Raw genomic sequence first — 13,108 nt, forward strand, 5'->3', positions numbered from 1 at the left:
CGTGTGTGATTGCTGCACCGTGTACAAATCACGCATCACGTTAAAAAAAGACGAGAATGCTAAAGTTAGTTTTCTTAACAAATAAGACCGTTATAGAAAACAGTTAAAACACCACGCGAGTTTTTAAGCAATGTGGCAGAGGAAAAGACTGTTGTTTTGGCCTTTGTTATATCAGTCGAGGTCGAAAAAGTAACTTTTCACCTAACCTTTCTCTCCCATAACCCCTTTCCAAAGTTTTCCGAGTGATTTGGAAACAACATCACATCATGCAGATTACTCTTGGTACTCCAAAGGTCATTGTGTTGCAATTTTAAAGCTTATCTTTCCAAAAAGAAAAAAAAAAGAAAAGAAATCTCCAACATCGCCACCTGACGGTTTAAGAGTTCAGAGGGAAACAGCACGAGTGTTCAATGACTACCTCAACAATATGCAGAAGTCTCAGTTATCTATTGTATACTATATGTATAGTGTACGGATTGCATATGGTTTGTTTTTATTTGCGAGGTTTATTGAATACATTATGCGCATTAAAAGTATTTTGAAGCTTCCATCCGATTGGCTACCGACCCGGAAATCGTTTCGTGTAGCCACGGCAACTGCACGAACGCGAACAGCTAGCGATGCATTCAAGTTACTCTTGAAAGTCAGGAATTTTGTAAGAGCACTAGATAGAAAAGCAAACGGGCGCCTATTCGTCAGATTTCGTGAAAGCTGTAACTACAGCATATCTAGATATGATATAAGAGCTCTGTTCATATATAGCTATGTAATTTCTACGGCATTTGGTATGTTGTATATGTATTGTAACGACACTGTTGGTTTGTTTGTGCGTCTGAACAACCCTGTATTTCATGAACTCTTCTTTCTAAAGACTTTTCAAAGGGGAGGCAGCATCTTTTAACGTATGGTATTGAAATGAAAATGGTCTATGAGGACAAAGGGGATTATTTCATTTAGGTAAAATAGCTCCGGTAGCAGAAAGCTTGAATTTCCGATTTATTCACGCCATTTAAATGCGTCGTCAGTCTTGGGGCGGACGTTCTATGCTAGTTAGGTTAGCAAAAGACTGAGTAGTAATTTGTGAGGGGTTTCTGTTGACCATACAAAAAACCTAAGAATCACTTCGCAATGAGCGAGCAACTAAAATTTATTGTCGAACAACTGAACAAAGATCCGTTTCGGAAAAACTTTAATCTAATCACGTTTGACTCCCTCGAACCGATGCAGCTGCTCCAGATTTTAAATGACGTTTTAGCTGAAGTAGACCCAAAGGTAAGCAATGTGCAGTTTCCTACCCAACTTGGTGTTACATTAATATACTCCAAACACGATTGTCATGCTATGACAATTTCCAATCAACCAGTCAACAATCTTATTTTCAGCAAGCTATTGATATTCGCGAGGAAATGCCCGAACAAACCGCCAAGAGAATGTGTACTCTGCTTGGAATGCTGAAATACAAACCACCTGGCAACCAATCAGAGCTGTAAGTTGCTATGTTTACCGTAAAACGAAATAACTGATATAAAAGCACTCTTGTGTTTGTGTGGGCCATTTCTGACTCAATGTTTTGCTATCAGGAGCAACTTCAGACAGGGTCTTGTGGTTGGCAGCAAACCTGCTGTTCATCCCATCCTGCACTGGCTTCTGCAGAAGGTCCCAGAACTAAAGAAGAGAGCTTACTTGGCTCGCTTTCTTGTTAAACTTGATGTTCCTGCAGAGTTTTTGGCAGATGATGTCATCAGTGATACATATCACCAGGTTTTTATGCACCAAACTTCACTTGACTTATGTATGAGGACAGCAAATGTGCTAATGCACACATACATGTTTGTTGCTAGTATGAAGAACTGGTGGAAGGATTTAAGACCAACCATAAGGAATGTGAGCAGCTCAGGACATCAGGGTTTTCCACAGCAGAAATCAGAAGGGTAAACAACATAAAAAAAAAAAATCATCTCTTAATAGAAATTGTAACTGTCAAATAAATAAATGCATTCTTATCTTCAATGTATTTATTTATGTTTATAGCTTTTTGAAAGCAACACTATACATGTTGAACTTTTTTAACTGTATTTTTGTTGTTTCGCAACAGGACATCAGTGCAATGGAGGAAGAGAAGGGTCCACTTATTAAACGTGTGGAAAGGTTGAAGAAGCGGGTAAGTCAACTCCCTCAAGAGGGGCCCATTTGCTCTTGTAATGCTCGGAGGATTTTAAGATTCACAGAGGAATGAAAACATAACCCTTGTCGTATTAGCACCTGCTTTGGAAGGCCTAGCAGGTATGTGACAGCTTGTAAAGATGTTTTGACACGCCAGCAAATTAATGAGCTGTTGATCTAGCACCCAAGTCGTTCCAAAAGGTGAAACCAGACTCCCTATGTCGCACGGTTATATATGGAAAAGAGGCGCTGTCCACCTCCAAATAATATTCCATCATAACAGTATGCATTGGTTCCTCCACTAGGTGGAGTCAGTGTCCAACCATCAGCAGATGCTGGAGCAGGCCAGACAGCTGAGAATTGAGAAGAAGCGAGAGGAGCATTTGGCCCACCAGAAGCAAGAACAAAAGAACCAAGTAAAACACTCACTGCTCTGTTTAATATCAACTTTAAATTATGCATCAGTTAATGGGGGTCTTTCCTTCATTTTCCTTGCAATTTATGCAAATCAAATGCTGTAATTTTTATAGATATGTATATAAAATACTAAATAATATCAGCTAAACACTTGCCTCACACTTTATTAGCGTTGTAACAGATAACATAGTATCTGCAAAAAGAATACTGTCAAAGAGGTCATCATTTGTAAACAAAAACGTACATTTAATCTGTTGATTATTGTGGTTATAGTTTGCATTGATGTACAACTGCACCCACTTTAAATTGCAATCCATGCTTATACTAACTGTGATGACTCCTTACACTCTCGTATCAAGAGACATGGAATAAACCAATTTGAAGGTGCGCATATACTAAAAATACAGCATTGTTTGACACTATTCATATCTGCTTGAACCTGCAGTACATATTCTTTGAAACCCAATAAATAGCCCATGAATTAATATATATTTAGGGTAATTTATACCAATTTTGTCATTGGCCTGTGCTAATAATCAGCCGCTTGCCTTTAGCTTTTTCAGGCAGAGCAGAGGCTGCAGAGGTTGCAGCAACAGTTAAAGGACATGCGGCAGGCTGCAGCTGATTCCAGTCCAGATAGTAAGTGTTGCTCTCTGCTTCAGCAGGACACAGAACGGGGTCACGGGATCATCAAAACTATGGCTATAAGATAAGATGATCTGGTGTCCAAATGCCTTGTTCTATTTTTGTCCTTGTCACAGTGTTTGTTGTGAGTGAGCGTGGTCCCAAGAGAGGAGCAACTTTCCAATTTTAGAAATGTTTCATTTGAAATGCAATCATTTTCCAAATGTATTGAGGGTTGTCTTCCCCAGGCTTAATGAAAAGGCTCGAGGAGGAGATCAAGATCAACTCGTACATGGTCTCTGAAAAACTCCCCAAAGAGTTGGAGATCCTCCGACGTACAGTTCAGTACCTTCAGAAAGTGTCATCAGAGCCCGCCATGGGTCACGGTGATCTCCTTGAGCTGGGGAACAAGGTCAGGATGCCACTGTCAAGTCTGTATGCATTTAACTTTATTTTGAAGTTTCACATCTTTTTTTTTTCCAGATTAAGGAAGTTGACTCTCAGATAAATCAGTTGATTGAGAAGAAGATGATGAGAAGCGACCCTATAGATGACAAGCTGACTCTATACAGGCAGCAGGTGAGATTTGATTTGCTTTCTGGAGGCTTTGACTCTATTCTTTTAATGTGGACTTATCCTGGTACTGCCGGACTCTTAATATGTAATGCCAAATACGTGTGTGCCAGTTTTCTGTGTCTTCATGTCTTGGGTTCTTTATTCATTGAAACATTCACTTTACTTACCAGTGGAGCCTAAAACCTTTCATAGTGCTAAAATTTGTGAAACAGATTACTCCAAAATGTCTTGTGTTCCACAAAGACATCCGATTCAGAGGAAATCCCTGAATCATTTGTTAATGATGTGATGTCATTTCTCTCATCTTCATTGCCTCAAGTTTTTCCCATGAACATTGCACATTTGCAAGAACCATTCTAATCTGACTCTCGCAGGCCTCCATCATCATCCGTAAGAAGGAAGCAAAAGCTGAAGAGCTGCAGGAAGCAAGGGAGGAGTTAGCGGCTGCAGAGCGAGAACTGAAACATAGGACAAACCAGGCACTGGCCTCCAATGGGGAAGAGATCATCCGGGGTGATGAGGTACCAAGTCTGTGTGCTTGCTGTAGTCACAAGTTAGTGCACTCATTCAAAAAAAATCCCAATGTTGTGGGGCTAGAGTTGTACTAAATCAACTAATCTGTATCAGTCTCTGTTGTTTACATAGACTGCTAAGATCACTCACTTTCTTGTACTTATGTATATATTCAAACCACACAAAAAAACACAAAATGCTATTTATGGTCCTATCCAAACACTGACTGCTTACTGTCTTAACAGTACTCATCCTTTTTCCCCCACTCGCCCCCGCATATTCATGAAGATCTATTAATAGTAGCAAACTGAGAAGAACCAGAACAAGAAACTGTACTGACCAAAATGCCTGGAAGTTGCCTTTTCCCTTGTACTCACTTAATTCAACAAAACACTTTTTAGAGGCCTATAAGGTTTGATCTTCATTTGATCAAACAGCAAGGGACTTCCAAACATTCTTGATGTCTTCTTGAGAAATACTCCTATTGACAAGGAAACTAAAACCTGAGGAGGTCATCTTTTTAGCTTTGGTCTCTTCATTCTGTAAGCTCACAAAAGGGAAGGTGTAGTATAGTTTAGTGTTCTCTCCATTTAACTCATATACAAACATACCCATAATGGTGCATGCAGCGGTCAGCAAGTGGATTCCAATCATGTCAACGGAACTGGCGGAATAAGATAATGGGCTTTGTATGCCGTGACAGCTTTGACAGATCTATCGACTATTTAGAATGTTGTTTATAAGCAGAGAGCCACGGACAGATGAAAACGGACGGCGCTGCAGCCAAAATGTGGCAGGCAATTTTACAGTCTGTCTAAATCTTAAAGGGGAGTCAACCCCAACATTTTCTGTTAGGTAATATATTGTGTGGGGCCCCACAAGTCTAAACATGGCATTACGTTTTTATCCAGCTCAGGCTGTGGCCATTTTGCTGCCTGATGACTTTCCAGTTGCCAGGTGTCAGGACACAACCAATCACGACTCTCGGCTTCAGAAAACCGGTGAGCCGTGATTGGTTGGCCATCCACTGAGATAGATTTTGCCTGTTCAATTCATATTCCACAAATGAAATCAGAACACCGTGTTTCCATTAGTTGAGTTGCATAGAACATACTATGACAAATAAATGTGTGGGTTGACTTCCCCTTTAAAGAGCAACAACTATTTCTTGATATTCTCTGTGATCTGTAAACAGAAGAAAAGTGAAGGCCATGGGTCCTAGAATTTTCTGTTGCAGCCCAAAGTGTACTTTTTGCCTTTTCTTCAGGAGTCCACAAATCTTGGCTGAGAGGATGCTGTCACTACTTGTTGATTGTACACTGTTGTGACCTTTAACCTCTCTGACCTGCTACTGTGACAGAAGAGGGTGAATTTTGCTGTCATTAAATTGGCATCGCAAACATTTAGGTGTAGCATCTGTCACAAGTTGACAGACACAGCTGATGGACAGCATGCGTTTCAGCAATCTCTGAGACATTACATCACTCATACTGGAACAAATCAGATGCTTTGGCATTCAGAATTAAACAGCTGCTGTCTCCACTTTTGACAAAAATACAAATGCGATTGAAATGAGTCTCGTTACATTTATTTTGTTATAAGAAAGTAATCAGTTGACAATGCAATGGACAAAAAGGACTCCATAATTCTTCCCCCCATTTATTTCACTCATACAGAAGAGGAATTCAGCTACAAGTGCACATATGAACATGCACTAGTTGGTTAGTGTCATACAGGACTCATCAAGTATGCAACCTTCTTCCATTTATGGCTTGAGTATTGATAAGCAATCAGTTGTAGTAACAAAGAGGGTCCTTTGCTTGTATAAGTTAATGGAAAAGATCTTGTCCAGCACTGCTTAGCAGGCTCCTCCTCAGTCACAGTGGAGATGATCACTTTATCAGCGGTATTTTCCATTCTGCTTGTTGTGTCATCGCATCACTTGCCACCCATCAGCTGCAGAGGGACGACTGCATCTCGTTGGCCTGTCAAGTTTATCAACTGAGCACATCACACAGCTTAAATATAGTAGTACTATTGCAGTGAAGAGGGGATCTCCATTTTATATTCTACTCCTAGTGTCACTGCGCCGCTCGTATTTGTACTTCACTTTAGCGTGGTCAAGCGTGTTATGAGTGAGCTGCTTGTTGGTAACAGGATTCCTTTGTGGGAACACACTGTCAGGAACACTATGGAGTATTATTCTTCTCTGTTAAGTCCTCTCTCAGCTACGACTGCCCTTGATGTCCTAAAATACACCTAGAATATACTCTCTGAACCGTCCCTCCACCCACTGTGTCTCACATCAAGCTTCTCGGGTCCCCAAAGGACGTGAAGCACATTCTGTGTTTTCTGGGACTGTTCTCTCGTGTCCTTGTTCATTTATAGCTGCTCTTCATTGTGGAGGAGCTTCAGTGTGTCCCGATAGACAGACAGACAGACAGAAAGACCCTCGGGTTGGGGCCCGAGCCCACGTCCGCTTGCAGCAGAGATTCTGCCAGATGGAGCTATTTGCTGGACGTAGCGTGCCTGAACAGATCGAGTGACCGTGCTGGATCAGGGCACGGGCCCTGGGGCCCCCCGTCTGCTGTTTTTGAAAGCCTTTCCTCTGCTGACCTTGAGCAAGGCATTGGACAGCATGCGTCTATATTGTGATAGAAGAAACCAGGAACCAGCAGAAGATTGTGTGTACTTGTCAGAGTTTTGAAATCAGGAATGGGAATCATTGAAAAAAACACAATCAAAGATTAAATATATTTCGAAACTGTTTAACCTCATTTGACCCTTGTGTTATTTCCAACTGAAAGATTCTGGCTGGTACCAACTCTTGACTTGAATTGTCTTCTGTTCCCTCCTAGCTGAAACGTTTGGTGGTGAAACTGCGAAGCAAGGGTACAGTTTACAAGAAGAAACGTCAGGAAATTGCAGAGCTGAAGGCTGAGTATGGCGTTCTACAACGGACCGAGGAGATTCTCAAGCAGAGGCATGAGGCTGTCCAAGAGAAACTGGTAAACTACAAATGAGTTCAAAACCCGAGCAACATTTTTGTTTTTGGGTAACTTCCATCATTTCTTGCAAAGCACCGCACATGAACGTAAAGTCCTTTTTACAGTATGTCGTTTTTTGCTACTGATGGCACACAGCATTAAGGGTAAAATATGAATGGAGCAGTGCGAGAACTGTTCTATCAACTGCCCTTGAGCAAGGCACTCAAGTAACCGTTCCCTCGGTGCCGCGCATCGGCTGGCTCCCTCCAATCGCTCTGTTTTCAGTTGATCTCCCCATTCACACTGGCCGTGTTAACACTGGCGTTCTGGAAGCTTCCTGGAAATTGCTTCACACCTCTTTGTGGTCCCAGCGCCTGACTTGTTGATAGGCTGTCTGAAAGAAGCCATGCAGAGCTGCTATTTTTGACAACTGCATCTGCCGCCCCTGCTCTTTCTGCATCTCTCACTGGGAGTTGTTAAGCTATGGCAGTTTTCAGCCTCATCCTTTGGATGTGACGGGTTAGTAGTTCTTGTAAGCTACAGATGGAAACTGTTCCCCCCTTGAAGACAGTGGGCCTTGTGCAAAAATCAATTAAAAGGTGCAACCACGATCAAGTGTTTAACTGCTACGCAGTTGATTTTGCATCCTGTCGAAGGAGTGTTTGCATATAGAGGAATTCAGCATGAGTATTGTGATTTATCAAACCAAAGACAAATTGTGACAGCGGAAGCGTATTACTTGTGGAAACATATTTTAAAAAGCTAACAAAACATCTATTTAGCTGTGCACTTTTCGAGTTACTAAGTCCCATTTGTTTGAGTTAAAGCAATTCAACTTTGGTATGTCCCGTTTAACGCCTCCCAGATTGAGTAACATTTGCCTAATACCATAGTTGACAATGACTGAAGGAAAATAATGGAGAAATCTATAAGGCAGACCTCTGCCAAGTCTCAAACATTAATAACTGTGTGAAAAGATGGTTTTCCACCTCTTTGTTCATTCCTCCTACTTCATGATATTAGACGGCTTAAACTGAGTATAAGATGTTGGCAAATGGCAGGCTGTACCATTTTATTTATTTGCAGTTTATTTATTTATTCATGGTTGCATTGATATCCTCATGATCCATTTGGTTTGGTACTTACCCTGGAGGGTGATTTTTTTATTTTTTTCTCCCAACACCAAGCACTTGTGAAAAACTTACTTTTATGTTCATTTTATCAAGGTTGACTCTTGTCTTCTAATTAAATCCAAAAGCTGCACATAATCTATGCAGCATGTGTTATATCTGCTGCCCACAATTAATTCTGAATAAATGGTAAATAAGAAAATTAATTGTTTTCCAACTAAGACACTCGGTACAATAATAAGTTGTACATTTTCTGGCTATTTCCGCCTTACTTTGGGTCATTAACTTGCCAGATTTCTCTCCCTTGTGTTCTGGAAGCAAACTGTGGAAGCTGAGAAGGGTATCTCCGGCTACAGCAATACTCAGGAGGAACTCGAGAGGATGTCAGCCATCAAGAGCGAGCTAGATGAAAAGAAGGGCCGCAAACTGGGTGACATGTCTGAAATGGTAACATTACTCAGGATAGAATTTGATGAATCTTGCTATTTTACTTCAGAGAAAAAAATAATCCTCATTGTGACTGTTGTCTCTGTTCTCATAGGCGAAGCAATTAAATTCACAGATAGCGGAGAAGAAGTCGGCTCTCGCTCCAATTATCAAGGAGCTGAGGTCATTGAGGCAGCAGTGTCAGGTGAGCGTAGCTGTTTTACTATGCAACTATAATATCATTCTTTATTATCATCATTATTTTGAATTTTTACAAAAGGAAAAAACACTATCCATCTTCTCTTTAAAAATGCAAAATACTGCAATGACTTGACTTGAAATACAGGAGTAAATGTGAAATATGGTAAAACATTGTACATCAAGGTAGCCCCTGTGATGAGACATTAGTCCATCTTAAGAGTGAGATCAAATGGATAAAATTATTACTGATTCCTGTTGGACTTCTGTATCGTCTATTATTGTGACACGCTGGTATTTTAGCAATCCTTTACGCGCTCCAGAAATAAAATGCTTGAAGGGAAAGCCCCCCACATTGCTCCGCTAAAGGCAGAGGATTAAATTTTCCTACATGTGTTCCATCTTCCTCTTCAGTGGCTAATGTCTACCAATGAAACACTGCAACCGAAGGACAGAAATAGACTTTGTAAGAGCGGCCATTGTTGGTTAAGTTGCTCAAAGTGATTCTGTGTTTTGAGTGGTACTATAATTGGACAGTGTTGAAATTGTCTTGGTATGATTTTTGTACAGAAAAGTGAGCTTTGTTTTGTGTGAGTGGAATACTGACTTTCTGCTCGAACATTTTTCCAGGTTTTAAATCAGGAATATGAAGAAAAGAAATCCCAATACGAAAGTTGTGCTGCTGGTCTGGAGAGCAACAGGTCAAAATTGGAGCAGGTATTGTTTCTGTTGTCGTTGCTTTTTTTTTTTTTGCTTTTTCAAAAGTCATACTCGTGTTTCTTTACTGGGTATTGCAAATAACATTTGTATTCTTCACAGGAGGTGAAAGCGTTGAGAGAGGAGACGGCACAGGAGGAAAATCGATATCATTACATCAACTGCAAGTCTGAGGTAAGAATAAGGAGCAGGCAGCCAAATGTCGACTTCCACAATTCTTGCAGCAGTAAATTTGAAGCCTTCTTCTGAGGCCTGCCCACTCACTAAACTACGGCATAGCCAAATTAGTCAAGAGCAAGCCAAGTGTTAGGCGCAAATGATAATTCTCTTGGATTCAACTGCTCCTCTTCAAAGTGGCCAAAAGAACTAGATAAACAAACTGTCAAACATTTCTCGACATGAAACATAATGACAGTAAAGCATGAGCACACAGATATAAAAAATAAAGATTGCCAAGACATGTAGGAGGATTTTTTTTTTTTTTTTTGGTCGGAAGGTTCGTGTTGTTAAATCTGCCATAAATGTAGCATAGCATTTCAAAAAATGATCATCATACCAACAATCATGTTTTGTGGTGGTACTGTGATGTTCAGGGACTGCTTTGCTAATTCTGGACCTGGATGACTTGCTGTGATTGATGGAACTTTGAATCCCATTCTTTACCAGTAAATCCTTAGCGAGTTTGGTAACTCAAACTGAAGCGCACTTGGATTCTGCTGCAGGACTACAATCCAAAACACACAAACAAGTCAACTTCGGAATGGCTTTAAAAGTATATAGTGACGGTTTTGGAGTGGCCTAGTCAAAGTTTAGTCAAGACTCGAATCTAATTGAAATGCTGTGAGATGGCCTTTAAAAAGTCTGTTCGTGCTCAAAAACCCTCGAGTGTTGCTGATTTTCTTTCTTCTAAATTTTGAAATTCTGCAAGGAGTTTAGGGGGGCAAGTATGAATCACTATTTAAAATCCACATTTTTATTTTTATTTTGACTTAGGTTATGATTGTCTGATACACTATTTACATTTGTTTGATGATCTTAAACATTAAAGTGGGGAACCCACAATAAAAAATTAGAAGAGGGCATATGGTTTTTCATGCTTTTTGGTGTTGTATTTATTAAAATTCTTGAAAGGGCTGTTGGTAACAATAAGATAACTCTGCTGGACATCTTAATCCAGAGAGATCTGTAGGTGGTCTTTTAACAATAATAATCAAATCGCTCCATATTATCCTTTCATTTCAATTTTGTAATCTATAAAATATGATCAATTTCTTATAATTTGGTTACTTTATTATGTAACTATTTGACTCCATTTAAACTGCTCTTTTGTAAAAATCTTTGAGTTTTTTTTTTTTTCCTCTTACAAACTGGTTTGCTCAAACATTCTTTTAGTATACGGTACATTTCTTACCTGGTATCGTCTGTGTGATTGGTCATCTGAGCAGCAACTGTTTGATACCTTTAAGGCTAGCCCAGAAAACATGTTGCAACATGTTAAAAATGAATCGGATTGTTGTAACAGCTGTGTGAGAAGGACAGAGGTAGTCCCCCTCTCTTCAACTAGACTCCTGCTAGTTCATGAGCCTCCCATCTCTGTCTTTCACAGGTCATTGAGATGCAAATACAGCGGGCGGCTGAGGAGATGAAGGCCTACGTGTCCTCTGATGTCCAGGAGAGGAAAAAGGCCATCAGGTGAGCACGCTGAGTCTGGCCAAACAGCTGCTTGAAAGCTTAATAACCTTTTATACCCTCTGGGAGCTCCTCTTACATCATAGTCAGTTGAGCTGCTGCACCCGCATTATTTCATTTCACACAAAGAGGCATCTGAGAGTTCCTAATCACTTATGATGGAACCAAAATATGGATTAAGGGTATATGAGAAGCCACTTTGAAAACAGTGTGTGAGCTCTTTTGAATTTGCTATGGCCTTGCATGTGAATAATACCCTTGTTTGTAGGGAAGTGTACATGAAGAACATTGCAGAGCAGGAGCTACTTGGCAAGGTGAGTTATTTACTCAGTAATTTGTTTTGAGAAATTATTTTCAGTGGATACATGAGGTGAGATGTTAGCTTCTCCCTCACCACCCCCCCACCCCCCCCACGTGCACTGCAGAAGTTGCGTGAGAAACAGAAGCTGGTGAGGGAGAGCCACACTACTAACATGGAGCAGATGAAGATGTGGCAAGACTTGGAGCAACTGATGGAGTGCAAGAGGCAGTGCTTCATAAGAGTGGAATGCGAGGCATCTGTCGGTCAGGTCATCCAAGAAGGAGGAGAGGATAGGCTGGTGCTGTGAGGGCTCACATGATTTCAGTACTTCCTTTTAAACCCCACTGTCCTGTTATTTAATTTATTTAGTTTAATTGCTTTATGAAAATGTATTAAAAGCACAATTTCATCAATCATTGGATAACTATGTTTTAACATTGGGTGACAGTTTTCTTACATGAGCACAACTGTCCATGACAAGGTTTGAGATTTACAATGTTTTAGCTCTCTGTGAGTCAGTCACCAGACGTTTTGACACGCGATTAATGTAGTTTCGATCCAAGTGTCTCGTGATAACGGCACACATAGTGGAGTACCGGTGGACATGGTCAACTATTTTTAGCAGGAATAACATGACCTTGGACTGTTTCTTGCCAATTTTGGAAGTAACTGTTGCCGTGTATACAATTAGCTAGTTATTCTTTTTTGCCGAAATAGTGTTTTCATAGATGTGAAAATGTAAGCTATACTATGTTATGTTTCTGTGTTTTATAGGATGTTATAATGTCATGTTTATTTTGACTGGTAATGTGTGTTTTATGTGCAAGAATAATGTCAACGAATGTTAGATTTTGACTTTTGTAATGAGGAACTATAATGGTTTTGCAATTAAAATGTTCAAAATCCAATAATTTCTTTCAATTTATCCATCCAGACCATCTCTGCTGACATTGAGTATGAGCTGATGTACATCTTGGAATGATTACCAGTCAGAGCTCTCATTCACACTGACGTCCACACCTATCATCTATCATTCTAAAGTACTCGCTGGACTAAATTCAGGTGTCCAGCTTGATTTGTTTTCTTTTATGCTTCATGTTCCAAGTAATGTCTTGAGCGAGGTTTCAGGGTATCTTTTTCTAATCTGCCGTTGACAGTCAGCGTATTAGGCTCTCGTGCCAAACAGCCTGCGTGCATGTTGATGTCCAACTGTGGAGTATCATGTTATTTTTAAAGCATCTTCGTTCAAGGGCCTTATTGAGCTGTGATAACAGGTGATGCACGTCATCCCTGTCAAGTTACATACGGTGGAAGCCTCTAAAGAGCACATCTGAGGCAAAGGGTCATCTAAAATGTTCACCTTCAAC

General features: G+C 40.3%; 2 protein-coding genes across 2 annotated transcripts in view; one reads left to right on the forward strand and one right to left on the reverse strand.

Moving 5' to 3' along the window:
* The window catches only part of LOC119127745 (gastrula zinc finger protein XlCGF8.2DB-like), a 235,055-nt gene that overhangs the window by 153,345 nt on the left and 68,602 nt on the right, over positions 1–13,108 (reverse strand). The window lies entirely within an intron of this gene.
* Positions 1,129–12,649, forward strand: ift81 (intraflagellar transport 81 homolog). The gene is made up of 18 exons (XM_037259822.1): positions 1,129–1,272; positions 1,383–1,486; positions 1,581–1,761; positions 1,842–1,931; positions 2,096–2,161; positions 2,469–2,579; positions 3,135–3,219; positions 3,453–3,616; positions 3,688–3,783; positions 4,155–4,301; positions 7,152–7,301; positions 8,729–8,857; positions 8,952–9,041; positions 9,665–9,751; positions 9,854–9,925; positions 11,358–11,443; positions 11,709–11,754; positions 11,866–12,649. Exons 1-18 carry the CDS (start codon positions 1,129–1,131, stop codon positions 12,046–12,048), a joined length of 2,031 nt encoding a protein of 676 aa, XP_037115717.1. The 3' UTR covers positions 12,049–12,649.

This window comes from Syngnathus acus, chromosome 9 (assembly GCF_901709675.1).
Source record: "Syngnathus acus chromosome 9, fSynAcu1.2, whole genome shotgun sequence".
NCBI lineage: Eukaryota > Metazoa > Chordata > Actinopteri > Syngnathiformes > Syngnathidae > Syngnathus > Syngnathus acus.

Bases quoted from the DNA above. Each gene is read 5' to 3' on its own strand.
- ift81 (XM_037259822.1), top strand. From the start codon at position 1,129: ATGAGCGAGCAACTAAAATTTATTGTCGAACAACTGAACAAAGATCCG. The intron at 1,273-1,382 runs GTAAGCAATGTG...TCTTATTTTCAG, and splicing joins TAGCTGAAGTAGACCCAAAG to CAAGCTATTGATATTCGCGA. The intron at 3,617-3,687 runs GTCAGGATGCCA...TTTTTTTTCCAG, and splicing joins TCCTTGAGCTGGGGAACAAG to ATTAAGGAAGTTGACTCTCA.